This window comes from Mesoplodon bidens (assembly GCF_964165515.1).
Source record: "Mesoplodon bidens genome assembly, chromosome: 13".
Taxonomy (NCBI): domain Eukaryota; kingdom Metazoa; phylum Chordata; class Mammalia; order Artiodactyla; family Ziphiidae; genus Mesoplodon; species Mesoplodon bidens.
In genome coordinates, this window is record NC_138169.1 from 82542166 (window position 1) to 82568609 (window position 26444).

Consider the following 26444-nt stretch of genomic DNA (forward strand, 5'->3'; position numbering starts at 1 on the left):
TCTGAACAGAGCACTGAGTCAAGTGCAGTAGTCAGCTGTACAGATATCTAGGGGAAGAGCATTCCAGCCAGAGAGAAAAAGAAATGCAAAGGGAGCTATGAGTGCAGTGTTTGAAAAACAACCAGAGGCCAGTGTGGCTGGAAAAGAAGGAGTGGAGTACAGTGGTAGGAGGGAAGGTCAGAAAGATACTCAGAATCAAGCTCAAATAGAGCCTTGTAGCCTGTGGAGCTTAATCTGAACGAGAGGAAGCTGGTGGAGGATTTTGAGAACAGGGACATGAAGTGACTTAAGTTTAAGATCACTGTGGCAGCTGTCTTGAGAACCACAGGCAGCATGGGTGGAGGCTGGAAGACCTAACAACTACCTGGAAGAAGGAGGTGATGGCTCAGCCTAGAGTGATAATGGTCAAGGTGGTGAGAAGTCAGGTTTTTCTCATTCATTCACACACACACACACCCCTGTAGCACTATACCTAAATGTGGAAATTATGATCATGGAACACAATTTAAGTACTATAAAAGATGAAAAGTAGAAACAACATAACTAACAAAAGCTAGGGGATGAAAGGGGTAGATAAAATAGGAAAATAAGTCCAAAATACAGTAAGGTCAGAAGACTAACGACAAGAAAAAAACATTTGCAACTCATATCACAGATAAAGGGCTAATCTCTCTAATTTATGAAGGGCTCCTCTGTTACCAAAAATGAAAGAGAGAGAGAGAGCGAGAGAGAGAGCGAGCGTGTTTGAGCACACACGTGCAAGAGAAGACTAAAAACCCAATTGTGGGGCAAAACTAGCAAGGGCATCAAGGGACAGTTCACGGAAAACCAAAAAGCCCCAATCATGAAAATCATCGTATCATTCAAAATAAGAGTTAACGTATTTAAAAAAAAAAAAAAACACCTCAATACAGACACATATACACATGTATCTTTGCAACTTGTAACTGACTCAGCAATTACAGTTCTAGGAATTTATAGTTTCCATTTGTTGTATTTTAACATGTTACAAAATTAAGGTTATGTGTGTTTCTTGTAATTAACTACATACCTTCCTTAAAGTGATATGTTTACTAGTAAGTTAATAAATGTTTATTGAGAGCTCACTATGTACAAGGCACTATGGTAGACGCTGGGTATGCAACGGTGAACGAAACAGTCCCTATTTTCACCAATCCACAATAAGGTAGAAAATAATAAACATCTAAACAAGCTTTATACACATATAAACATTCATATACATAATATATTTTTTAAATCTATAAATACTTTAAAAAGTATTCTCAATTAGAATTTCTAACTTACATTACATTAGCATCTTGCATTTTTATAGAAAATCATGTCTTTAAATGAGCTTTGCAAACGTATTAACATATAATGAAATATATTTGTTTTATAAGGTCTATTATGTTCTATTTCAGATTAGGCCTTTTTTTCTAATTTTAATGTGTTTTTTTCGTGATTGTGCGAAGGTTTATCTTTACCAGGTTAAGTAAATCCATATGGTATTTGCAAAAAAAAAAAAAAATACAGGCCAACGATAAAAAAACAAGCTAGCTTCCTGGGTTCTTGGCAAGTTTCTCAGAACACAGCTATAAAAAGTAGAGAGTAGTGGGGGGGCAAACACAGGTAAACACTACAGTAAACTTACATGAAGCCTGAGCACAGTCTGACTGAGTCCTTCCAACCTCACCTCACTACCCCTCACTGCCGCCAGGCTCGTCTCGCTGCCCCTCCACATCCCTACTTGAACTCCCCCACTCCAAGATCCTCACTTAATACAGCTGCTGCTGAAAGCTCACATATAGAACAGGTTTCGTTAAATGCCAAGACTGAAGGTCCCATTTAGTCTACAGACTTTTAACTTAAACCTAGTAACAATCACGTCAGGAAGGCATATTGCTAAAAGCCATCTATTACAACATAAGGACTACTTGGCTAAACATGGGCTATGTAAAAATTATACTTTTCCATATTTTCATATACAGTATTAATGATTTTTACAAATATATCATTTGTCAAACCTAAAATTCAAATTCCTTAACAACACTTACATGTCTAAGAATTAATTCAAGAAGCCAGTTTAGAAGTTCTACGGATACATTTTTTCTTTGTTCCTTCAATAACTTATTTAGAAAATGTATGATATCTATTAGCAGCTTCTCATCTTCAGTGCAAGCAGGAAGTACTTGTAAAAACCTACAATAAAGAAGACAGTAATCATGGCTTCTAGTTCTTTAAGTAAGTGGCGTGCGGATAAGTATTTAACAACTGGCTGAGAAGTGGGGTGCTGATTTGCCGTGTTTGCCAATTTCCATAGTGTAAATACCCCGCCATGGCTGACTGCAATCCTCCAATCTACCACACAGCTGTGGAGACAGGCACTGCAGCACACCATTATACAGCATTTCCACAGCACAGACAGAATCCATATAAATAACATCGAGAGCACTGATAACAGTAAAATGCTGTAAAATAATTAGGAAGCCATGACTCTGCATAATCATTACCTTTATTTTTCATATAATTTATTTAATTGTAAGTTTACAAAGTTCAATTTTAACAGTGGTTGTGTTTAACAACTAACTTGCAAAAATCCAGATAATTTAACCATCACCTCTCTTACCAGGCAGTCCTAGCTGGCTACAGCACACCACTGAAAAAGGTGAACTAGATATCCAAATTGTGAGAGCTACACTAAATAAGAGCCCACATTTTAGAAACTCAAATAACCTTGCATTTTGAAAATGGCACATAATAGAGAGTTATACATTTTATACTGAAGTCACATGAAGACTAAAATGTAAAACTGCTGGCAATGGCTGCTTATCAGTCTTGTTTCAAATGCAGCCATCTGCTACCAGTTAAACGTGTTAAATTTACAAGCCAGGGCCTTCCCAATAACTACTAAAGGACCTCCACATGGCTATCAACTTCACGAAATTCAGAGGAAAAAGAAAAATGAGATAACTTACTTAAGAACAGAACGAAAGCAAAACAAAACAGCCAGAGTTACCAAGCCTTTAATCAGTTCCCTGATGTCTCAGCTCATTTACTGATATAATATGGACAGGGATAAACATTCAGTTTGTTTACCCATGTCTTATCCTAATCATTTACTTCTGTGAGATAAAAAATAAGATTTGCTATGTTAGGATATAAAAATATAATAATTATAATATTTGTAAAAATTATAACAATTTATTAATAATTCCAAAATGCAGTAATTATGTTAAAATTTATTTTGCTATTATTAGACCTGTATTACAGATAATAAAAGTCCTTAAATTTTTCTTTCTAAAAAGCATTTCTCTCATGATACCAACAATAAGAACACATGCTCCTATCTTCAAACATGTGGAGATGAACCCAAATACAATTCCATCCAGGCCTCTGAAACCAGCAGGCTTGAGCTGACACTGACCTGTTTAGTGTGGTGTGCCAAGACAAGGACTTCAAGGTGATCCCACATGGGCCAGTGCCACCCTTGAAAGACAATCTGTCATTCAGAAGATAAAAACTCATCCTCGTGAGAGCAGCCCTCACTTCCCGGTGGGCTGCAGCCTGAACAATGGAGTGGAGACAGTCCTTCAGTCCACTTGCTGTGTGTGTCATCTTCAGAGTAAGGGTGTCCTCAGTGGATAACTTCAATGTATCTAAAAATCTAAAGAAAAAGAAAAAAAGAAAGAGCAATATAAAGCTATTAAGTAAAAACTCATAATTATTTTTATTATAAACTGTCTCCCCCAAATTCTGTTTTGTTTCCTTTTAATTTAAGGGTGACTCACGGCCAAAAGAAAATCTGATGTGCATCTGTCAATATTAGGGTTTCACACTAGCATGAGGATGTTTATATTGACATTTTCCTGCTTACAGAAATATAATTTGCCTTCAAATGAGAAAGTACTGACAGATCAGAATACTGAGGTATTTAAAAGTCATCATCATCGTCATCACCCCAGTAACGATAACGAAATTCACACATGTATTTACCAAGCTTCTACCCTAACCCAGAGCACTCTTCCTAGTGAATTACATCTGTTAACTAACCAAACTTTATATAATCTCCAAAACAGCATAGAGCACAATGCTTTTTAATTTAAATTTCTTTGTGTGATAGTTTTTAAAAAGTAATGAACGACAGGTAATCTTTAAAACAAAGTAAAAATTATAATCTTCAGTGAGAAAGCAGGGTCAGATGATAAAAAGTAAGAAAGCTACTTGACCTAAAGGAAAAATAAGGCCTAGCTTATTAATCATAATTAGGTAGATGTGAATGCTTTTCTAAGACATGTAACAGCTTACTCTTGGATTTCCGTTTCAGAGTTCATTTGCTTCAACAGATTATCACTCCCATGATACCATGATAGGTTCCAAGCTATTCGCAGCATATCTGAGACCGGCTTCAAGGCCAAACAATCAGCAGATAATGGCAAAACTATGGAGTAAGGACTCACAGCATGGTGGCCAAGTACATGTACTGGTAGATGATACCTAAAGAAAATGTATAAAAATAATTACATACTTTTAAATTCTTAAATGCTACTCAAAAGAATGAGCCACAAATGAGGGCTAGTTCTACGCCTCCCATTCTACAGCAATACAAAGATCTCTCTCGTGGTCCCAGTTTTGAACAGTTACCATGCTTGATTCTTTTGCCATCCTCTAAACTTTCAAAAACACCTGATTAAACTTCTTTCCTGAGGACTTACCATACTCTGTGTTGTATTAGGGTTGTTTGCAGAGATGACTGACGCCCCTTGGCTACAGTGAACCACACACACACACAAGGTGTTCAGTTGAAACACAAATGTCTACTTTATGCTACACACTGTACATTATCTACCTTTCATTCACAGTTACATGGCATGGCACCATGAAATCCATTTTACAGATGATCAAAATGAGTCTTAAAGACGCTAAATGAACTGCTTATGTTCACAGGGGTCACTAAGTGACAGAATCACAACTTACTATTTTCACTTGAGAACACAGTTGCACCATCAATAAACTCAGTCACTGTGTGTCACCAAGAGAACCCAGAAATATTTTTAGATCTAAGAAAAGATTCAATAGCAGCATCTCTTAAACTAGTTAATGTTAATTTAATAGTGTTTAGCAGGATTGCAATGCCTAGCATCTCAAATGTTAAAGAATAATTTTGCTTATAAAACATATCCCAAACCCCTAATTCACATATTTGTAACTAATATTAGAGAAACACAATTGGGCAGGATTTTTAAGGGGAAATTTAGTGTGCTTTTTCATTTCATGCATCTCAAAAAAAAGAGGCTAAGGTAGAGTTCTGTATATAAATGAAGCTGAATAATTTTTTAAAAGATAGTAAATTTTAAAAATTGGAATTTTCCTTAGAAGTAACCAGGGCTCCTTAGAGAAATGGCTAATGCTAGGTCTGAAATAGGGAAATCAAAGGTGAACCATGGACATCTCTTCATGCCAGAAAGCAAGAATGTACTAAACGGCTTGTGAAGCCATGTCAAGGGCACAAGAGCCTCCTTGAAAGGACTTGCACTAAATGAAAAGAGTTAAGGCTGTCAATCAATGGTCAAGCTTTTAATAAGTTATAAAATGTACTGCAAATTACACCTGAAGAACATAGAAGGAAGAAAATAATAAAAAGCAAAGGGTATTACATCATGATCAGTTTGAGAAACCACTACACATCCACCACGTGGACAATTTTTACTATGTGTTAAGAAGTTACTGTTGACATTTCTTCTCTATGGACAACCCTGATCTTGAGGTAACTCTCTGACCCTTCTCCCCAGGACAACCAAATAGATATGGAATGTCAACAATTTTACTAAACCGCTTTGCTTATGGTGACAATCACTCCCTGCATCTGGACTGGGAGGTGTGGAAACAACCCATACCTGTGTGTAAATGTACAGTGGGAAGCCACAGCTCTGAGTATCCCTGAATGCTGTGGCTCTCATACATGATGTGCCTTGCGGGAACCTGGACGTTATGCCCACGGCGTGCTTCCTAGAGATCACATTTTCTATTGGGACGTGGGCCTCCTATGCCAAGAGAGCCCCCAGCACCCACACAGGTAATCACATTTCAAGCATGACCTACTGTCGTGTGTGTTTTATTATTTAGCCAAACCTAAAGACCATAAAGAATGTGATGTTTACAACTAAAGAATTTCATTCCTAAGGATATATCCAAGAGGAACTGTTGGACACATATCCCAGGAGATACATACAATAATGTTTACAGGGATGTATACAGGAGCAAAAACCCAGAATCAACCCAAATACCCCATGACAGGAGAATGAATAATCTGTGGTATCATCTAACAAGAGTATTATACAGCAGTGGAAATGATTATACTACATGTAATAATATCTAGCAAGCTATAAAATGTTATTTTAAAATTAATCATAGTTTTATTAAGGTATAATTTTCTTACCTTTAAAATACACAGATTTTAAGTGTACAGCCTGATGAATTTTTATATATGTGTTCATTTGTGTAACCACCACCCAGAATAAAACACAGAACATTTCCATCCCCTCAGAAAGTTTCTTTGTTCCCTTTTCTTGTCAATTACTCCCCTAGCCCTCCTCCAAGAGGTAACTATTATTGTTACGTATTCTGATTTCTCTCACCAGAGATCAACTTTGTTGGTGAACTTTAAATAAATGGAATATACAGTATATACTCTTTTGTGGCTGTTTTCACATTATGTCTATGATTATGTCATAAGCCCTATGTCTATGAGACTCGTGTTGTTGTGTGAAAAGTAGTTTTTAAATGTTGTATAGTGTTTCACTGTGTGAGTATAGCACAGTTCATTTATCAATTCTCCTTGCTGTTGGACATTTGGGATGTTTCAAGCTTTTGGTTACTATACATAAAGCTGTTATGAACATTCATTCACGTATATATGTATATAAAAGGATAGGGGGTGATGTCAATACCAAGAGCTGGAGAGGGTGTGCAGCATCTGGGACCACTACACTGCTGCAGGAATGTAAACCAGGACACCACTCTGTAATACTGCCTGGTGGCATCTACTAAAGCTAAACATATAAACATCCTCTGATCCATATGTGTTCAAGAATATTCTTAGCGGTCATTATTCATAAGAGCCCCAAACAGAAAACAAACCAAATGTCCATCAGTGATAGAATGGTAACTACACAGCTGTATATTCTTACACAGAATACTACACAAAAATGAAAATAAATCAAATACTGCTTCATGCAATGACATGGACAAATCTCCCCAAGTTGAGCAAAAGAAGGCAAATGCAAGAATATACTTTATAAAATTCAAGAACAATGTGTAATAACAGAAATGAAAATAGAATTATCTTTGTGGGTGCTGGAAGGTAATAAGGAAGGACAAAAGTGGTTTCTGGCATGCTAGTGATATTTTGTACCTTAATCTACGTGTTAGATACATGGGTGTATTTATCTGGAAAAATTCAGGATTTGTAAACTTTATGTATCTTATACTTCAATGAAAACAATTTACTTTTTAAAAAGTCTAGAGGGCCTCCCTGGTGGCGCAGTGGTTGAGAGTCCGCCTGCCGATGCAGGGGATACGGGTTCGTGCCCCGGTCTGGGAGGATCCCACATGCCGCGGAGCGGCTGGGCCCGTGAGCCATGGCCGCTGGGCCTGCGCGTCTAGAGCCTGTGCTCCGCAACGGGAGAGGCCACAGCAGTGAGAGGCCCACATACCGCAAAAAGAAAAAAAAAAAAAAAAAAAAAAAAAAGTCTAGAGAGACATGAAAACCAAATGCAATTCATGACCCTGACTGGATCCTGCATTAACAAAAAAAAATCTATAGAAGATATTTGGGATATAATTGGAGAAACTGGATCATGTTACAGAATTATTTTTAATTTTCTTAGATGTGACCATTCACGGTACAGTGGTTATGTAGGATAATGTCCTTAATTTAAGGAGGTACATGCCGGAATAATTGGGAGGGAAGTAAAATTATGTCTGAAACTTATATCTAATTGGGTTGGGGAAAAAGATTACACAAAAATAAATAAATGTATTGAGAGAGAGAGAGAAAGACAGAAAAGCAGACCCATGTGTTAACAGTCGCTGAATCTCGGCTGAAGGGTATGCAAGTGTTCACCATATAGTTCTTTCAAGTTTTGTGTAGACTTGAACAATATCAAAATAAAAACTTGGCGACAGGGATGTACACTTACTGAACTTTCAGAAGCACCACCATGAAGGAAAGATTAAAGCATTACAAGTCATGTGATGAAACACTAGATGAAAACTTTAACAAATCATAGATTTTGATTTCCCTTTCTGTAACAGTATTTTATCTTTGAGAAAATCAAAGAAATAAATTCTTTACCTTCTAGAAACTGAAACAGGCAAACTGAAGACTGATGGTGAAGAAGGTTTATTGGAAAGATTATCAGACCTATTTCACAAAAGAAACACAAAAGAAACAACTGAGTAGACCATCGTTTTGTCTAAGAAACACAACTTGCTTCGCTTCCTTGACTGAAACTCAAATCAAGAGTTGCATTTGGTTCTATCATTTAGTATAGTTATAACATGGTGCTACTACCCAGATTTGCTTTTGAAGAGCAAATTATGCTTTTCTTTAAGAAGTCCATATAATAAATGACCCATACAATGCAGACGCTGTACTGGCAGGTGGCCTCTGTGTCTCCCTCCCACTGACCCTGCTCAGGGTCAGTGTTAATCAGATATTACATCCTAAACATCTTCTGCAAGGTTTTTTAAAAATTAAATATTAAAGAAAAAACACAAAAAATTGAGAGTATATACCAAAAACATATTAATGATAAAACCTACTATAGTAATTATCAAATTTTGTACTTAGTAATGTTCAACAATAAAAGTTCAGGGTGACTTTTTGAGCCAATGTGCATAATACTGCTACTCAAACCAAAAATCATACCATGTATATCTACCATAGAAAGCATAAGCTTCCTAAGTCAGAAATTTCCACACACTGCTATAAGACTGCATCAGAAACTCAGACAGACAATTCAGAGTAAAAACCTTTTAAAACTCTTATAGCTCACCACATATCCATTCTTGATACTTCATCAAATAACAGAAGGCAAAATAATGCTCCAACTTCAGTCACAACGGTACAATCTTCATGAAATATCAAGGAAACTGTAAATAAAAAGAAGCATAACTTTATAAAATATTTTTACCTCTAGAAAGAATGAACTTCAAATTTAAAATATCTTAACTCGAAAAGAAGAGATGCCATTCTCAGAGAAATGCGATGTTAACCTAGATAAACTGACATCATTAAAACAGTGGCTCTCAACCTTCAAATCTATGCAAATCTCTGCAGGACTTGTTAAAACAGAGTTTTTGATCTGGTAGGTTTGGAGGATACAGACACTACTGGCCTAGCACATAGTATGCACTCAATAAATGTTTGCTGAGGGATTAAGTTTCCTTGTTGAGTACCTAGTTAAAAAACTAATTTTGCCCTAAATTCATTAATGAGAGATATTATAATTCATTTTCAGGCTCACTTAAGTAATTTTTGGAAACATCAATGAGATCGTAAAGTATTAAAAGGGTACAGATTATGTTGCCTTAGAAAATGCCTTTGAATCTAGTAGGTGCTCCTAATTAATTGATGGCTTGAATAATTTAAATCAAAATTATAAATGGGGGTTTCCCTGGTGGCGCAGTGGTTGAGAGTCTGCCTGCTAATGCAGGGGACACGGGTTCGAGCCCTGGTCTGGGAGGATCCCACATGCCGCGGAGCAACTGGGCCGGTGAGCCACAACTACTGAGCCTGTGCGTCTGGAGCCTGTGCTCCGCAACAAGAGAGGCTGTGATAGTGAGAGGCCCACACACCGCGATGAAGGGTGGCCCCCGCTTGCCACAACTAGAGAAAGCCCTCCTACAGAAACGAAGACCCAACACAGCAAAAATAAATTAATTAATTAATAAACTCCTACCCCCAACATCTTAAAAAAAATTATAAATGAAAAGATAAACTAGGAACTAAATTCTACTGAATGAGGTTAACAGGAAGACAATTATTAACAAGACAAAAGAAAACTAGAGATCCCTACCTGCTACTCTTCCACATCGATCTATAAAAAAACTTACAAAATTTTACACACTATTCAAAATTTATGAAGCCGAACACACTGACTCCCTTTAGAACTTTACCTGGTTTGAACCTTTATCAGTGTTACTTAAACTGTGTCCTATTCACTTGGCAAGCAGAAGCCATTAGAAGAGAAGAAAATGCTAAAATAAAATGACTCATAATATTTTGAACATAAATATCATTAATCTCTTACATGCCTGATAACTGACAAGCCTAGGCATATTGAGACATTTGATCAAGATGTCTCTTGTAGAATATTTAAAAGCAATGGCCTACATTTCTAGGAAAGAAAATAGCACAGAATGTTACCAAGCTCTCTATTGAGAACAGTCAGAAAAGAAGAGAAAAAAAGAGAAAAAAATAACATGGAATTTTCCCACCTAAATACATTACTCAATTACAACCAAACTGAAAAAGGTTAAAAAAAAATCACACTTTAGAAAATGTAATAAGTTAATGCTCAGAGTCATTCAGGATGGTCTAGTTCCCACTCCCCACAAGTTGAGTCTATACACTCTGAATGCCAGTTTAAGGACATAATCAGTTATAACAGCAAAGCGTCAGATCTAAAGGCACAAACAAAACAAGAATGAGGAAACAGACGGTGGAAAGAGGCAATAGTGACATCAGCTGCAGCGCTCTCTCTCTACAGGTAAGAACTGACCATCTGAGCACCAAACGACAGCTACATTAAGGTGCAGAGAGCGATCAGAGGCTTCAGCCCTCCTCAGCCCTAAGGTCTACTCTGTAACAGGATTTTGAGAAAATTCCCACAAAAGTGTTAAACATTTTCCACTGCGATGGGTTTTTTCAGTGGCATATTCACTAATAAACTTTGTTATTGTGTTAGTAAAGCGGAAAGTAGATGTTACCAACAGTTAAAAGAATAAACAGTTAAAGCTGAAGATTGCTCTCATTACTGTCAGAATGTATTTTATTTACCTCTGAACAGCAGAGTCAAGAGAGAAGGTTGTTGGGAGAGGGAAACACGCAGGACTGGGTCAGCACAGAGAATCTTCCTCAGGAGCGTGAGGCTTGGCTGTACTAGACACTCTACTACCTGGCCAGCAGGGGAAAACACAGTTATTTATTTTTATCAATTCTAAGGTGAGATAAAATATACTATAACATCATCTTATTCTAAATGTCATGCTTTTTCATCAAAATTGCGTGAAACTAAAATGCAAATATTAAGATTTTCCACTGAAAGTACGTTTTGTATATACTTCTGCTTACACATCTAATAGAAATTTTAAGGTTTTCCTTAAGAGACCTCACTTTTCGAAATTAAAAAAAAATGAACAAGGTAGTGGATGTTACTCAAGACTGAAACTCCAAGTACTCATCCAAATCCAGTTGAATTCATTTCAAATTTAATTAATAAAAAAACCAATCTGTAAAAATATGTCTTACCTCACCATCCTGACTCACACATTTATTTAAATACTCAATTATCTTGTCAGTTAAGCATAATTTTTTCACCACAGCATGCATTTTAATATCTGTAGACCAAAAAGAAAGTTACTAAAAGTTAAAGAACATTTTCTGTAGTTTTAAAAATAGAACAGACATCCACACAACTTTCAAACTTTTAAAAATAATTATACCTAGTGTTGAAAATTAGAGGATGACACTTTAAACTTTTTACTTTATACACATCTGAACAATTTGAAAACTGTTAAGTAACAAGCACATCTTACTTCTGTAATATAAAAAAAAACTATTTAAGAAGAATAATTAAATGAACTAGCTCAGATTCTGAAAAGGACTAGAATTTTAAGTATACAAATGAACACTTTTATTTGTACATGGAGAATTATTTTATGTTCTTTCATGGACATTTCTTCTCTTTTCCAAATCCATCATCTCAAAATGTTTAGAATTCTCCACAAGCTAATGTGTAAATATGACTTGCATTTTTCTATCAATATTAATACAAAATCGTTAACCTCAAACTGTTAATAGCAAATATAAAAGAAAGGGTCTGTAACATACTCTACATATTTCTAGAGAATATAACCTCTTTTTTAATAAACATATACATGTGGGTGTGTGGGTGTACACTGTCGCAGTCTAAATGTTTGTGTCCCCACAGAACTCACATGTTTGAAACCTAATCCCCAGTGCGGTTGTACGTGGAGGTGGGGCCTTTGGGAGGTGATGAGGTCATGAGGGTGGAGCCCTCCTGAATGAGATCCATGTCCTTATAAAAAGAAGAGAGCTTTGTTGCCCCTTCTCCATGCGAGGACACAGGGAGAAGACAGTCACCTATGAACCAAGAAGCAGGCCCTCACCAGACACTGAATCTGCGGCGCCTTAATCTTGGACTTCCAGCCTCCGGAACTGTGAGAATAAATTTCTGTTGTTTATAAGCCACCCAGTCTATTGTATTCTATTATAGAAGGCCAAACAGACTAAGACACACACACACACACACACACACACACGTACTAGATATCACTAGCACCAAAAACTCTAGTTGCTTATAGATTAGTGACAAGTATTTCACAACTTGCAGACAAATTTTCTTAGTTTGTACTCCTGTATTCTCATTGAGAAAGACGTACAAATATAAAGTTGATATTTAATTTGTAGCTTTCACTGTAACTACCTTTAGCTGCCACTTTAAAAAGGTTAGTTTCCACTACCCTCCAATATAGTGCATACCAAAATTATAAGCTTTATTTTTGAAATGTTAAACAACACCAAAAGAATATCCTCTAAAATTTTCTTTAATCTTCTTAGCCAAGGCTCTCCACATTTGCTTGAGCCTTATTTTCTGTAGTCTCTATTACTGTTATTAAAAGCACAAATATGTTGAATATGATCTTTCAAATTACTCTCTCATCCCAGTTTCCACTAATGTCAGGATGGGAATATCCATCATACCCCACCTTCCAAGTTAAAAAAAATATTTTTATGTAAATGCAAAATTACTTCTCTCAAACTTTAAAGATAAATTACATATATCACATATAGGAAAAAATTAAAAACTCAGAGAATAACAACTCTACAAACAAAGCTAAGAGTAAATTTTACTAGTTGTTTTTAAAAATAAACTTTTAAAGAAAATACATAGCTACATTATTTTTTATTGCATTATTTTTATCTTACCTACCCACAAAGTACAATTTGATTGATTTCTCTAAGCAAGATGGAACAAACTGAAATATCATATACTAGGTAGACTGAGAAAGGAACAAGCAATTTACTGTTAGAATTATATCAACATTTCAGAAGAAAGATAATTTTATCAAATGACATTCCACAGGTCAAACAACAATAATCTAGACCAGGGGTCAGCAAACTTTTTCTTTAAGGAACTAGATAGTAAATGTGTTGGGCTTTGCTGGCCGCATATGGCCTTTGTCTCATATTCTTTGTTAAAAATGTAAAAACCATTCTTAACTTGAAGGCTGCAAAAGAAAAACAGGCCACAGGCCAGATTGGCCTACAAACCATAGTTTGCCAACCCCCAGTACTACTACACACAGCAATCTAAAATTCTATTCTCAGCAGCGTTTTCCTTAAAAGACATTGCCTTGATAGGGAGGGTGGGGGGAGGGAGGCGCAAGAGGGAAGAGATATGGGAACATATGTATATGTATAAATGATTCACTCTGTTATAAAGCGGAAACTAACACACCATTGTGAAGCAATTATACTCCAATAAAGATGTAAAAAAAAAAAAAGACATTACCTTGCATAATCACAGCTAACTGTTCTGCGGCTGACTTTCTCAAAATAAGATCAATATCGTCTGAGATAAAGATGTCATATACCTTTTCAACAGTCTCCAGCTGAAAAAAAATTTTTTTTTCATCTACTTCCAATTCTCCAGTAAAAGTCTACAGTTATAAAAACAAAAGCTCGAAGGCCAACTTATTTAAGTAACTGATATATTTACATTTGCAACAATGATGTGCTAGGTCAGAGAGGGAGTTAGGATCTAAAACAAAGATCCACCATGTCAAATAAGCCTCTCCTCTTAACGTACATTTCCGCTAGGAAGCCATTCATGACCCATTAACCATCAAAGTTACACAGCATCACTACAGGTAGTTCCAGGCTAGCCTGAGAACAGCAACCCCAGACACATGACTTGGGATTTCTCTGCTGCTCCCCGAAGCCCCCAGCTGGAATTCCCTTGGCCCTCTCCGCTTCCCCCTCTTAGGGACCCCGAAGCAGACAGCTCTCTGGGGCTTGCTGCCCAGCACTCTGACCAAGCCCCCCAACAGCAGTCCCTGACTGTCACTTTCTGGCGGGACAGTCTGAGGAGGCAAAACACAACAAGAAAGGGGGGGGAGAAAAGGACCAAGAGCACACCCCTCCTTTCTCCCCCCCACTGCCACCTGCAGCCCTCATGTGGACTCAGGAAAGAGAGTTCTAGAACCCCACTCCACCTTCCTCCACGCGACACACAGGGCGCAGTAGTGATACCAGTGGCTCAGTACGCAGGAATTCCCCAACAGGACCCATGGAAGGTTCTCCAATCCTCCTGCCAGGGCCATCAGACGGCCCCAAACACTTAGGTTAGAAGAACACTGAAAGTGTTTCCCTGTTTTAAAAAATATCCATTGTGTTGTATGTGGCTCTACCACAGGCCTCGGGGGCTGGTCCAAACTTAAAGAAAACTGCCAGACTGCACACTTGGAGTCACAGGAGAAGCTACAAAACACAGAAATGAAGCAATGAAGGTAACGGACAGCTTGCTTTATCTGATCCTACATCAGCCCGCGATGATTTGGGTGCAGTTCTGGACAGACAGGGAGATGAAGGCTACACCTCTTAAGAGGGGGGGAAAAAGCCAAAGATTTAGAAAAGAGATTAACAAAAAAAAATCTCAGAACCACTGTAACATTTAAAAGAAATTACCCTTGCCTTCTATATTATTTTTCCTGTAATGAAGAGGCTGAAAACTTTTATCATCATAATATTTTCTTTTTTAGTATTACAGGCAATTTACAACAGAAGAAACAGAAGAATAATTTTATGTCAGTGATGTTTGTTTTTAAGAGTCATCAGAGAATTTCTTTCCACTAGATCACCTTATGTTGTATTTAAGATACTATTCACATTAATTTGCATTTCCAGCGTATATTCTGAATGAAAAGGGACACGATGCCTGGCATATAGGAGGCACTCAAGAAATATTTGTTCAATAAATAAATGTATCCAGGAGCCAGAAAAAGCCAGGACACAACTTCACACTAGGCAGGAAAAACCACAGGTGAAGCCACCATTTTTCTCCCTCTCCCGTACATAACAGAAATTGAAAAATGTAACATAAAATATATCACATAACCACACAGTTATGAATAAATAAACTTGAAAGTTATGATCACCTTAATAATCAGTTCTCTTCTGTCATCCAATTTGAGTTCAATAGGCTTTTTCACAATAAATAAATTAGTAACTCTGGAGAGAATTCTGGCATCGATTGAAGGGCGCTTGGTATCCGCCCCCTCTTCCCTTGTAAGGTGACTTGCTAAAAGCTTTAATGCCAGCACCCGGACCCTGAAGAAACAAAGTCTTTAAGTCAACAGTTTGTAATATACAAATGTATAGAAATTATAAAGGCCCATAACACAAAGGATTATTACAAATCAGCACAATAATTAGCTATGCTTATACTGACATTACTGATGACATTTTACCTTTTCTATTAAAATACTTAGTGTATAACCACAGTTATTCCTGCATTTTACAGTTATGAATAAGCAGCAGAAATAAAGAATCATCAGTAATTACAAGTGACGGTGCAGACTCACGGAGACCGCGAACTTCACTGTCAGCATCACCTCAGCTCCAGCGAGTCGCTCTGCAAATGAAAGAGCCTAGCTCCTGACTCCAAGGCCAGTGATGTATCTCAATCATAAAAACTATCACATGAGCAGACCCCAAACAACGGGTCGAACCTCCAGGAGAGTCATCATACTAACAGCTAATGCGAGATATTGGGGGTGAAATAGATCCCCTCAGATATGAAAATACAAATACTTTTGGTTCCCATCAAAATTCTATTTTATCTGGAATGGATTAGCATCAAGGTCGGTTGAGCACTGAGTGGGGAGGTAGAAGATTTCAAGAAAAGGTTAACTACTGCATGCACGAGACAATGAAATGGAAAAATAGGAAAACCATTGAGTGGACGCACAGCAATGAGTTACGGAGACAGGTTCTGGAACTACGTGGACACTGGGCAAATTTTAAGCAGTAATACAAGTTCCAGGTTTTAGGTTCTACTTGTGAGACTATGATTAAAACCTGCACACTCGCGGGGCATCCCTACCACAGCAAAGGCTGTGTCCTGTCCCCCTGAAGTCTCCCATCATAACACTGATCTCGCTGTATTACAATTAATCATAAAGTAGAACTGGTAAGATCCCTCTTCTCAATTACATGCCCAACTCTGGAAGGGCAGTGTCGTGTCTGTGTTGTGTGCTGCTAGGTCCCACTGCCCACCACGGTTCTCAAGCGCTTACCAAATCTAGAGAAAGCGGGAATTTACTGTATTACTAATAGATATCATCTTTGAAGGGCAAATATTTACTCCAAGATGGTGTGGCAGTCAGGCAAACCTCCCTCTCCCATCTGCTGTGACCTCATGAAAGCCCAGAACAGCCAGACACCCACACGATGCTCTTGCTTTGTGCCAGCACTCTCTGTATTAACATCTCGGGTCGTCAGTGGAGAGACAGCCACCACCTCCAGGCAAAAGCCTAGAGTGGGATATGTAAAGAATGTTTTTAATGCATCTCCTCCTCTGGTAGATAAATTTAGCCTTTTTTTTAGGTTTAGCATGAGCACCATGGTGCGATTATTTCTCTATACTTATTTCTTTCAACAAATACATTTTGAGCATATTTATGCCCAAGGTACTCAATGAAGTTCTGAGGATGTAAAGATTAGCCAATGGATGGGGTTCCTGCCTGATGGAGTTTATGGTCTGGTGAGATGGGGTACAACTAGTCAAATGATGAAAACAAATATGTAATTTAGACTGCTTTAAGTTCTGTGTAATTGAGAATTACCTTACCCAAAGAGAGGTCTGGCCTTGCCCTTGGCTCCTGGGAGGGGATCTCTAAGGCCTTAGAATGTCCTGCCTGATAAGAGTGTTTTTGTTTACCTGGAGACTTTGGGCCCCCAGAGGCGAACCAAAAATATACACCTATTGTGTTACATCACCAAATTTGGGGTAGGGAATACTACACTAGCACATTAATAAAGACACTGCCCAGGGTCAACGGGAACATTTGCAGAAGCCAATCCCCGAGGAGCACAAACACACTCACCCCATCTGCCCCTCTGCTTCCTGCATCACCCACAACTTTCCTCTCTGTACAATGCATGAGCCCTTACAATCCCCTCTGACTTTCCTCCTTCCATTCTCTTAACATTTTAGTTTATTTCACCTACTTCCTTAATTTTTAGTCTGATCATCTGTTTATAAATAAGCCACTGCATTCTCCTGATGTAAGTATGGGGAAAACAAAATTATCCATTGTCAAAAGAACACCTGTTTCTCCTCGTCTTTTCAACCGACGCTTTCTCTCCATCACTGCTTATCCATCTTTACTCTAAGATTTCTTTCTCTTCTCAGTGAGAGAAAAATCTAACCACTGTTACCTAAAGAGAGTAACACAAGACTCATGTTGCACTGACAGAGAGGGAAGGGAGACAATCTTTCTCTCCTTCTTTTCTTTTAGTTAAAATGACACTTACACTAATGGTAGAGGAAAGGACACTTTTTCAGTTTCCCAAGTAAGAGGACAAGCTAAACAACATTAAAATACATGCATACCCTGGTATGTGAGGCAACTGGTCCACTACACTTTCATGAAAAACTTTAATTTTCAGAACAAGTATTTAATTAGAAAAGTGGCACTCCAGGAGACTCACGATTTCTAACGAGAGAAGGCAATGCGAATGCCCTACAGTTTTTGCAATCTGTTTCTCTCCACGGCTCTCCCCGCTGCCCGCAGCAGCACTGTGAACAGCACTGAGGGCGGCGATGCCGTCACACAGGCTCATCTGACAGCAACGCTGGAGGACGGACAGAGCGTCTTAGAAAGTGGCCCAAAGACCTTCACCGAAGTAGTTCCAGCCATGAGCTCCCCGTCTCTGTCTAGCAAGGGAATCACTTTCCTTCACCTCCTTTGGTTCTATACTGCTTGATACAATTACTACCCTTTCCTAGAACATTCCCGTTCATCTTTCACGTTCAGTAGGCTCCGCTGTACTTACGATGGCTTTTTCACCAGCAGGAGCCGTAGTATGGACTTTAACCACGTGGTACAGGGGAGAATCCCTTCACCAGCCTCAGAACTCGCTTTGCTTAGGAGGAGAATGCAGTTACCCAAAGGATCCTCTGTGTCAGCATAGCCCTAACAGATTTCATAAAAAGAGAAATGACCATTTGATTGTATGCACATACTGCTTAATTGTTTAACTTGAAATAAGAATTGTGTTGACCTGTCAGGCAACTCACAAATTTCTTTCAATTCAGTTGAATATGACTCTTCAAAATAACCGACATGACGTAAGAAGCCTACATACAACTGTATTTAAAAACTAATACTGGAGAACCTGAGGAAAATGTGCCAACCCTCCTGACACTTGCTAATTTTCCTACTTTCCAAGATCCTAGTAGTGGCCCTGCCCCCAGATGCGGCCCCTCCCAGATCTCCAGACCTGTCCCCTCACCACAAGGGTGGAGTGCTGCCGGTGCGCCTGCAAGGAACTGAGCTGTGCAAGCGGCAGGGCCTGAGGCCCGGGCTCTCTCTTCTACGAGGACTGTTCCTGTGATGGTGTTTCCCATCTCCACCTTCTCATGCAAGGGAGGGAAGGCCCTGCACTTCCCTCCCTCCTTTACCTAAGCCCAGAAGGACTGCTAAAAAAGCTTTGTTTCTAAGAGCTCATTAATCAAAGCATCAGGCTAATCCATACATGCACACATAGAATTCATGAAGCCAGTTTCATTACATAAAGTCTGTTTAGAACGCACTGTTAGCTTTGCCTAAAAGCCTTTCTATAAGGCTGAGCTCTATTTTTCACAGTCAGTGCTAAATGCCTGCGCCTCACTTCTTAACCTCCCACCCGGTGTACACAGACAAATTCGCTAGCCTGCTTTAACCTTCTGCCAGAAACAAGACAGCCGCCCACTTCCTGTTCCCTTATCCACAGCGCCTTCGTGGCTTCACTTCATTCCTCTCACAGCATGATGGTTCTACTGCTTGCGTGCGTTTAAATCAATCACACTCGCCAAAGAGAAATGGTAGCGTAAGCGGGTGAGCACAGAGTACCTGTAGCACTGGGAGGACAGGACACAGAGACTCGATAAACTTGTTCCAGGTCAGTGCTGTCATCCTCAGTCGCCCCTGCAGCAGATGTATCAGGATGGCCTTGGCGGTGGCATTCACCTGCTCAACAATACAGGGGAAACAATCCAAGAGGAGGTGGCCCGTTAAGTCATCTTACATACCTGTAATATTTCATAAAATCTGGAAAGGTAATTAGCATCTCTTCCTTCAAACATTCGTATTTCCACAGCATCATCTTACATTCTGTTCTCAACCAGTCCTTAATGATTTCCTTTTTTTTTTTAACCTTTAAAGTATATTTTTCCATTGAATAACAATGTTCCTTAAGGAAATACTCTGCTTATTACAACTACTGCATCATTCCTAGATCTTACATGAAAAACTTAACAGTTTGATCTGAATTCTCTGAGAACAAGTATGTCCTGTATTTTGAGCCTCATTTTTTTTTTAACATTTCTTTTTAGTTAAACAACTTAACTGAACCCATACATCAAAGACAAGTTTCTTTTTAGTTTCTCATACTACCTTGTGACATTAGAATATTATCTTGATTTAGCTGAGTATCTAAAAAATTCTTTTGTACTTCCTTCTAACATGCCATACCTCATTTTTGGGCTCTTGAATACCAAACACAGAGATTTCATACAGAACTTTTGGGTGAAGTAGAAAATGGATTCCATTACAAAGGGAAGACACAGGTTTACTGACATTATGGACACCTAAACATTCCTGCAAAATAATACAAAAAGTTTTTAAAAATTAGTGACAGTGATTTTTCCAAAGCATTCCTCTTTCTTCTGTTTATAATTCAAATCCAATTTTAGTACTTATGTCACTGAAACTTTTCTTTTAACTGATAGAAGACAAAAAAAGATTCTCTTAACTAACAGTTTTTGAGTTTGCATGAGATACCTATTATATTTCTTTCAGCCAACAAGAGTGGTGGTGTTGACAAATTAAATAACCAAACTGCTGAGACAACCATAATCTTTTAAAGTTGTTCATAATAACAGACATAAAGGAAATAAACAACACCATAAACTTATCTTAAGGTGTTTGCATTTTGCTTACTGAGGTTTGACAAAGAGAAAAATCAAATCAAAACAGACTTAAATTTCTGGGCGAGGGGGAGGACAACATATATGTGGGATTTTTCTTATCAATACAGTGATGCACCTGAATATAAGTAATGACTCTGTATCATCTCTTTGACAAAATTAGCACAAATTCCACTCTGGATATGCACCCCAAAAAAACTGAAAGCAGAAACTCAAGCAGGTATATCTGTATACCTGAAGCATTGTTCACAGTAGCCAAAAGGTGGAAACAACCCAAATGTCCACTAACACATGAATGGGTAATAAAGTGTGGTATATATACAACAGAATATTATTCATCCTTAAAAAGGAATGCAACTCTGATATATACTAAACATGGATGCTAAGTGATATAAACCAGACACAAAAAAGACAATTATATGATTCCACAAGTATGAGGTACCTAGAACAGTCAAATTCAGAAAGTAGAATGATGGTTGTCAGGATCTGGCGGGGGGGGGGGGGTTGGAGGAATAGAGTTATTTTTTAATGGGTACAGAGTTTCAATTTAGGAAGATGAAAAAGTTCTAGAGATGGATAATGTTGATGATTGCACAATGTGAATGCACTTAATGCCACCAAAAACTTAAAAATGGTTAAAATAGTAAATTTTATGTTATGTGTATTTTACTACAATTTTAAAAAAGCAAATTAGACATCATTGAGCAAAGAATTAGTGTACTGAATGACAGTACTGAGGAATTCTATCCAAACAAAACAAAAAAAGATAAAATATAAAAGAGGGCTTAAATGACACAAAGGGTAAAATAAGAAGATCTAACATGATCTAATGAGAGTTCCACTTGGAGAGAACAGCAAGGATAAGGGAAACAATAATGACTGAGAATTATCTAGAAGTGAAGGCAGACATGAGTTTTCAAACTGAAGCATGCTAAAAAAGATACATTAAAAAAAAAAGTGTATACAAAGTTACATTGTAATGAAACTGCAGAACTCCAGAGCTAAGGAAAAGATCTTAAAAGCAACTAGAAGAAAAAAAATACAAAGAAATTATAATTTAACTGATAGCAGACTTCTCAACAATGATAAAAGCCTAACAAGAGCAAAGCAGTATTGGCAAAGCGCTAAGGAAAAATGGCAGTCAATCTATAATTCTATAGAATTCTATAATTCCAGCTAATCTATCATTCAAGAGTAAGGTGAAATCAAGACATTTTCAAACACATGCACTATCAGTTACAGACTGTCACTGAAAATACTGAAAAACATAGTTCAGTAAAAAGACTGAACCTAAATACTTATCAATAAATAGAAGAAAGTATATTCAAAGTAAAGAGCAGTTAAGATGAATCTACTAGGTAGATCTTAAACCTTACTATTAAAGGAAAAGAACAGGCAGCAAAAACATGTGTACAGTATGAAATTATATACTTTTTTAAAGAGACGAAAACAGTAATATATATGATTTATAGAGATATGCATATATAAAACACATGCATGGGAAGGATCAACAAAAACTTTGTAAGAGTGGTTATCTTGGTGGCATAAAAAAAGGGGGAAGAGAAAAGAAACAAGCTTCAGTTATAACTAATATTTTTATTCCTCTGAAAAAAAAGGATCATAAGTAAAAATGGCAAAATGTAAACATTATATCTAGATAGTACTTATAAGAGTATTGAATACAAGAGGACATTTTCAAAAGTACACAGGAATATATATATTTTTCTATACTGTCCTATGTACAGTGTTCTTTTCAATATTGAAATAGTTAATATTTATGTACTATTCTATGTTGAAATATTTTATAATTTAAAAACGCAGGAAATATTTGTTTCAAAAGAAAAGAAGAATATTACTAAGAAAACAGATCTGAAACTATAAAATTTAAGCCATAATAACCTAAAACTTTTCCTGAGCATAGAAATCACCTTTGAATACTTGATAGAAGTCAACTTTTCCTTACAATTTTTCCATCATTAAATAACACAACATAAATGTAATTCTTATTAAAACTGCTAATAAGGCAATTCAGTTGCTAGACTTACTAAGGGAATTCAATAGTATAAATTTCTTAGAGTTGACTAATAACTACCATCTATTTTTATGGTAATAACTCTTATATCCAAAAGGTCAAGTAATTTAATTTTGGAGTTATAATCAGAAAATTAAAAATTTTTAATGCTCCCCCAAAAAATCAAAATCAAAAAAACCTACCTTAACAATTTCCAGACAACAGTGGTAAGTTTTCACTTTCACTTGTAGCAAAGGGTGAGACAACATACGTAGAAACACCTTCTGACTTTCTCCTTGTAATAATGGACTGGCCTGTGCAGATTTCCAGCTGGTAAAAAGGTAAACATCCAAGACATCTAAGGCAAGTAAAGTACTAAACATAAGACTGAAAAGCACAGAGAAAGGGGTTTCTTCCTACTCCAGTTCCTACAACTGAGATCTTGTTTAACTAACCCAGAATTAATATTTACTCAAGCATTTACTTGTTTCAAGGCAGGGAATATTCTCTCTTAAAGAATACAAAAAAACAAAATGTCTTTAGAAACCCATATTTAGAATGTAAAATGGTACAACCATTATGAAAAACAGTATGGAGGTTCCTCAAAAAACTAAAAACAGAACTACCATATGACCCAGCAATTCCACTTTTAGGTATGTAACCAAAGAAAATGAAATCAGTACCTCAAAGAGATATATGTACTCCCATATTCGTTCCAGAATTATTCACAATAGCCAATACATGAAAACAATGTGTCAGTTGATAGATGAATGGATTTTTAAAAATGTGGTATGTATGTGTATGTGTGTGTATATATATATATATTTTATATATATATATATAATATATATATAATGGAATATTATTCAGCCTTAAAAAAGAAGGAAATCTTATCATTTGTGACAATATGGATGAAGCTGAAGGACATGCTAAGTGGCATAAGTCAGGGTACAGAAAAACAAATACTGCATGATCTGACTTATATGTGGAATCTAAAAAAGTCAAACTCTCAGAAGCAGAGAGTAGAATTGGTGGTTGCCAGGAGCTGGAGGAAATGCAGAGATGTTGGTCAAAGGGTACAAAGTTTCAGTTATGCAGGATAGGTAGTTCTGGTGACTATGGTTAATAATGCTGTACTGTATACTTGATATGTGTTAAGAGAGTAGATCTTCAGTGTTCTCACCACAAAAAAAAGGTAATTATGTGAGATGACTGATTGATAGATAGATAGATAGAAAGAAAAATAAATCCCATATTTAATGGATATTTATCACCATGGAATTTACTCTTTCCAAAAGCAATGAAAATACTAAGTTTTAAAGAAAAATCTGTTCCAATGTCCCCCAAATAAATTAACCAATGCATGATGCTTTCCAAAAATCCATATAAAAGGTAGGAATAATGAAATTTACATTTAAAAAATCCTCAATTCAAGTTATTAATTAAAATGTTAAAGATAAATAAACAAATGTGCTTGAATACCTGTTTGGAAAGACACCAAAGACACCAAAACAAATGTATAAAAATCCAAGGATAATCCATGTTGATTACAGGACATTTTTAAAGCTTACTCTTGAATAAAACAGTTAACTGTCCTAATGCTACTATACATATACAGTTTAAAAGTCAAAACATATAAAAGCAATTTAAACTAAAAAATAACAGATTTAAGACCAGTTTCATTTTCATTGCTCCTAAACTTACACACACACACACACACACACACACACAAAACCTATAATAATATAATCATATTAAAAAAGAAAATATTACATCTTTGAACAAATGCAGATGATTTCCTTTATTAGGGGGAAATGCTGATGATAGGAAAAGCTATGTAAGGCTTGGTCTGCCAGCTCCACTAATTCTAAGAGATTCTTCTCTCCCTAAAAAAAGAAGAGAATGGAACAGTAAATGTCAAGGTCATGTACAATAAAATTCTCAACAGCTAACAAAGCAGCTTCAAGAAATTAGATCATCCACAGGCCCTGAGACTGTTCACATTTGCTTAAGTCAACCTGCTCAACAAGCAAACCAAAAACGTCAGCCTAGGAGGAGAAATGTGGGGAACATGCCTAACTCAATGCCACTTAAGACTTTATATTATTTACCTCTGAGTGGCATGCTTCTTTGACTGCTCACTTGTGGCCTTATCCCTCTACTAACTGCAGCTCAAGGCAGGACTCATGTATTTTAAGATCCACCTCCCACTTCTAACATCCTGACTGGTTCTAGGGAAAATAGGGGGTGATCAATACCTGTGTGATTAACTGACCATGCAGAATGCCACAGAAATAATTCAACTAAAAGGCAGTTCAAAATTCTATCATGGAGGAGACAAGATACAGTGGCATAAAGATGTGGGGAAAAGAAAATAAAAATAAACAATAGTGGGTAAATAAGGAAAATTTAAAATATGAAGTTCAAAAAAACTCCACTGTAGGGGCCAAACGGGATAAAATTTTGCTCCTAATTTTTCAAGATCTTCAGGGCCCATTTTGGTATTTTCAAACAGTAAGCAACTATTGTAGTCAATGTCTATTTTAAGACTCATTAACCCTTTAACTGATAATATACTAAATAATATCCTAAAAGGGATAAATAACAAATACATAATTATTGCTATAACATGGTATCGAAAGTCATCCAACTACCTTACAATCTAGTTCATGGCTTTATTTAATAAAAAATCAGGCTCTTTCTGTGCATAAATAAGTATTTATGCACAGAAAGAGCCTGATTTTTTATTAAATAAAGGGAAATACTAAGGGAAAAATACTAAGGGAAAATACTAAGGGATATACTATGGGAAATAATGTGTCTACAAATAAGGGAAATACTAAGGGAAAAAATGTGTCTACAAATAAGCACTAAAATGGCCCTTATAATACTAAGGGAAAAAATGTGTCTACAAATAAGCACTAAAATGGCCCTTATAATTCTGTTTACTAAGGGAAAATATGTGTCTACTAAGACACATATATACTAAGGGAAATACTAAGGGAATACTAAGGGAAATACTAAGGGAAAAAATGTGTCTACAAATACTAAGGGAATACTAAGGGAAATGTGTCTAAGGGAAAAAATGTGTCTACAAATAAGCACTAAATATTAAGGGAAATACTAAGGGAAAAAATGTGTCTACAAATACTAAGGGAAAAAATGTGTCTACAAATAAGCACTAAAATGGCCTTATAATTCTGTTTACGTCAATTGTCACTCTGTTCACCCACAGAAAGCCACTTCAGAGAGGAACTCACTAATAAAGATATTGATAATAATTATTGTTTTTTAAAAACCACTGGTCTCATGAATATATACCATTCATTAATCTAAATCTTCATTTTACTTCTATATAAATCATACCCTTACTTTAATCTTATAATTGGGCCATTCAGTAATAATGGATCCCACCCCTAAGAATTCAATTGTTAAATGTCCATCAATTTGAAAACTATAGGTTAAATTTTCTAAATATTTTATCAAAGGAATTTTAAAGAGATATTAACAAAACTTTTTACCTCCTTCCCAACATCAGACAGGAAGTTACAGGTACACTCAAGTGAATAAACAGCCTCTGCAGTTCGTTTATAAATACTGTAGTTTTCAGAATTCAGCTGTTCCAAATAGGCCACAACAGCTTCATGAATATTTGGATATTCCAAAGAAACAGGCATGTCCAAAGAAACTAGAAATAATGCTGCTGACATAGGCTCTGGTAAAAAGTGGCTTGCCTTGATAAATTAAAAAAAAAAAAAATTTAACCATTTTTAGATAAATATAGTAAACTATAATATTAATGTAGTTCAACTTTTTTAGTAATTCTCTATCACAAAGTCTATGCTTTTCCAAAGAAAATTCTATTCCCCAACACATCATTTATCTACACCTAGGTTCACTGCAATTTTTCTCTGCCCAAAATATCCCAAGTC

General features: G+C 36.6%; 1 protein-coding gene across 4 annotated transcripts in view; it reads right to left on the bottom strand.

The window, feature by feature from the left end:
- Nucleotides 1-26444, bottom strand: part of RTTN (rotatin) — a 167880-nt gene that overhangs the window by 106999 nt on the left and 34437 nt on the right. For all 4 annotated transcript variants that reach the window (XM_081252869.1, XM_081252870.1, XM_081252871.1 and 1 more), the window contains exons 12-26: nt 26034-26246; nt 24286-24398; nt 22716-22842; nt 20047-20172; nt 19426-19542; nt 18368-18507; nt 15466-15637; nt 13821-13920; nt 11534-11622; nt 11063-11180; nt 9057-9153; nt 8354-8422; nt 4306-4494; nt 3425-3664; nt 2055-2199 (exon numbers count right to left, since the gene is read on the bottom strand). In XM_081252869.1, coding sequence (XP_081108995.1) covers nt 2055-2199; nt 3425-3664; nt 4306-4494; nt 8354-8422; nt 9057-9153; nt 11063-11180; nt 11534-11622; nt 13821-13920; nt 15466-15637; nt 18368-18507; nt 19426-19542; nt 20047-20172; nt 22716-22842; nt 24286-24398; nt 26034-26246 — 2055 coding nt within the window. The remainder of the gene's footprint in view (nt 1-2054; nt 2200-3424; nt 3665-4305; nt 4495-8353; nt 8423-9056; nt 9154-11062; nt 11181-11533; nt 11623-13820; nt 13921-15465; nt 15638-18367; nt 18508-19425; nt 19543-20046; nt 20173-22715; nt 22843-24285; nt 24399-26033; nt 26247-26444) is intronic.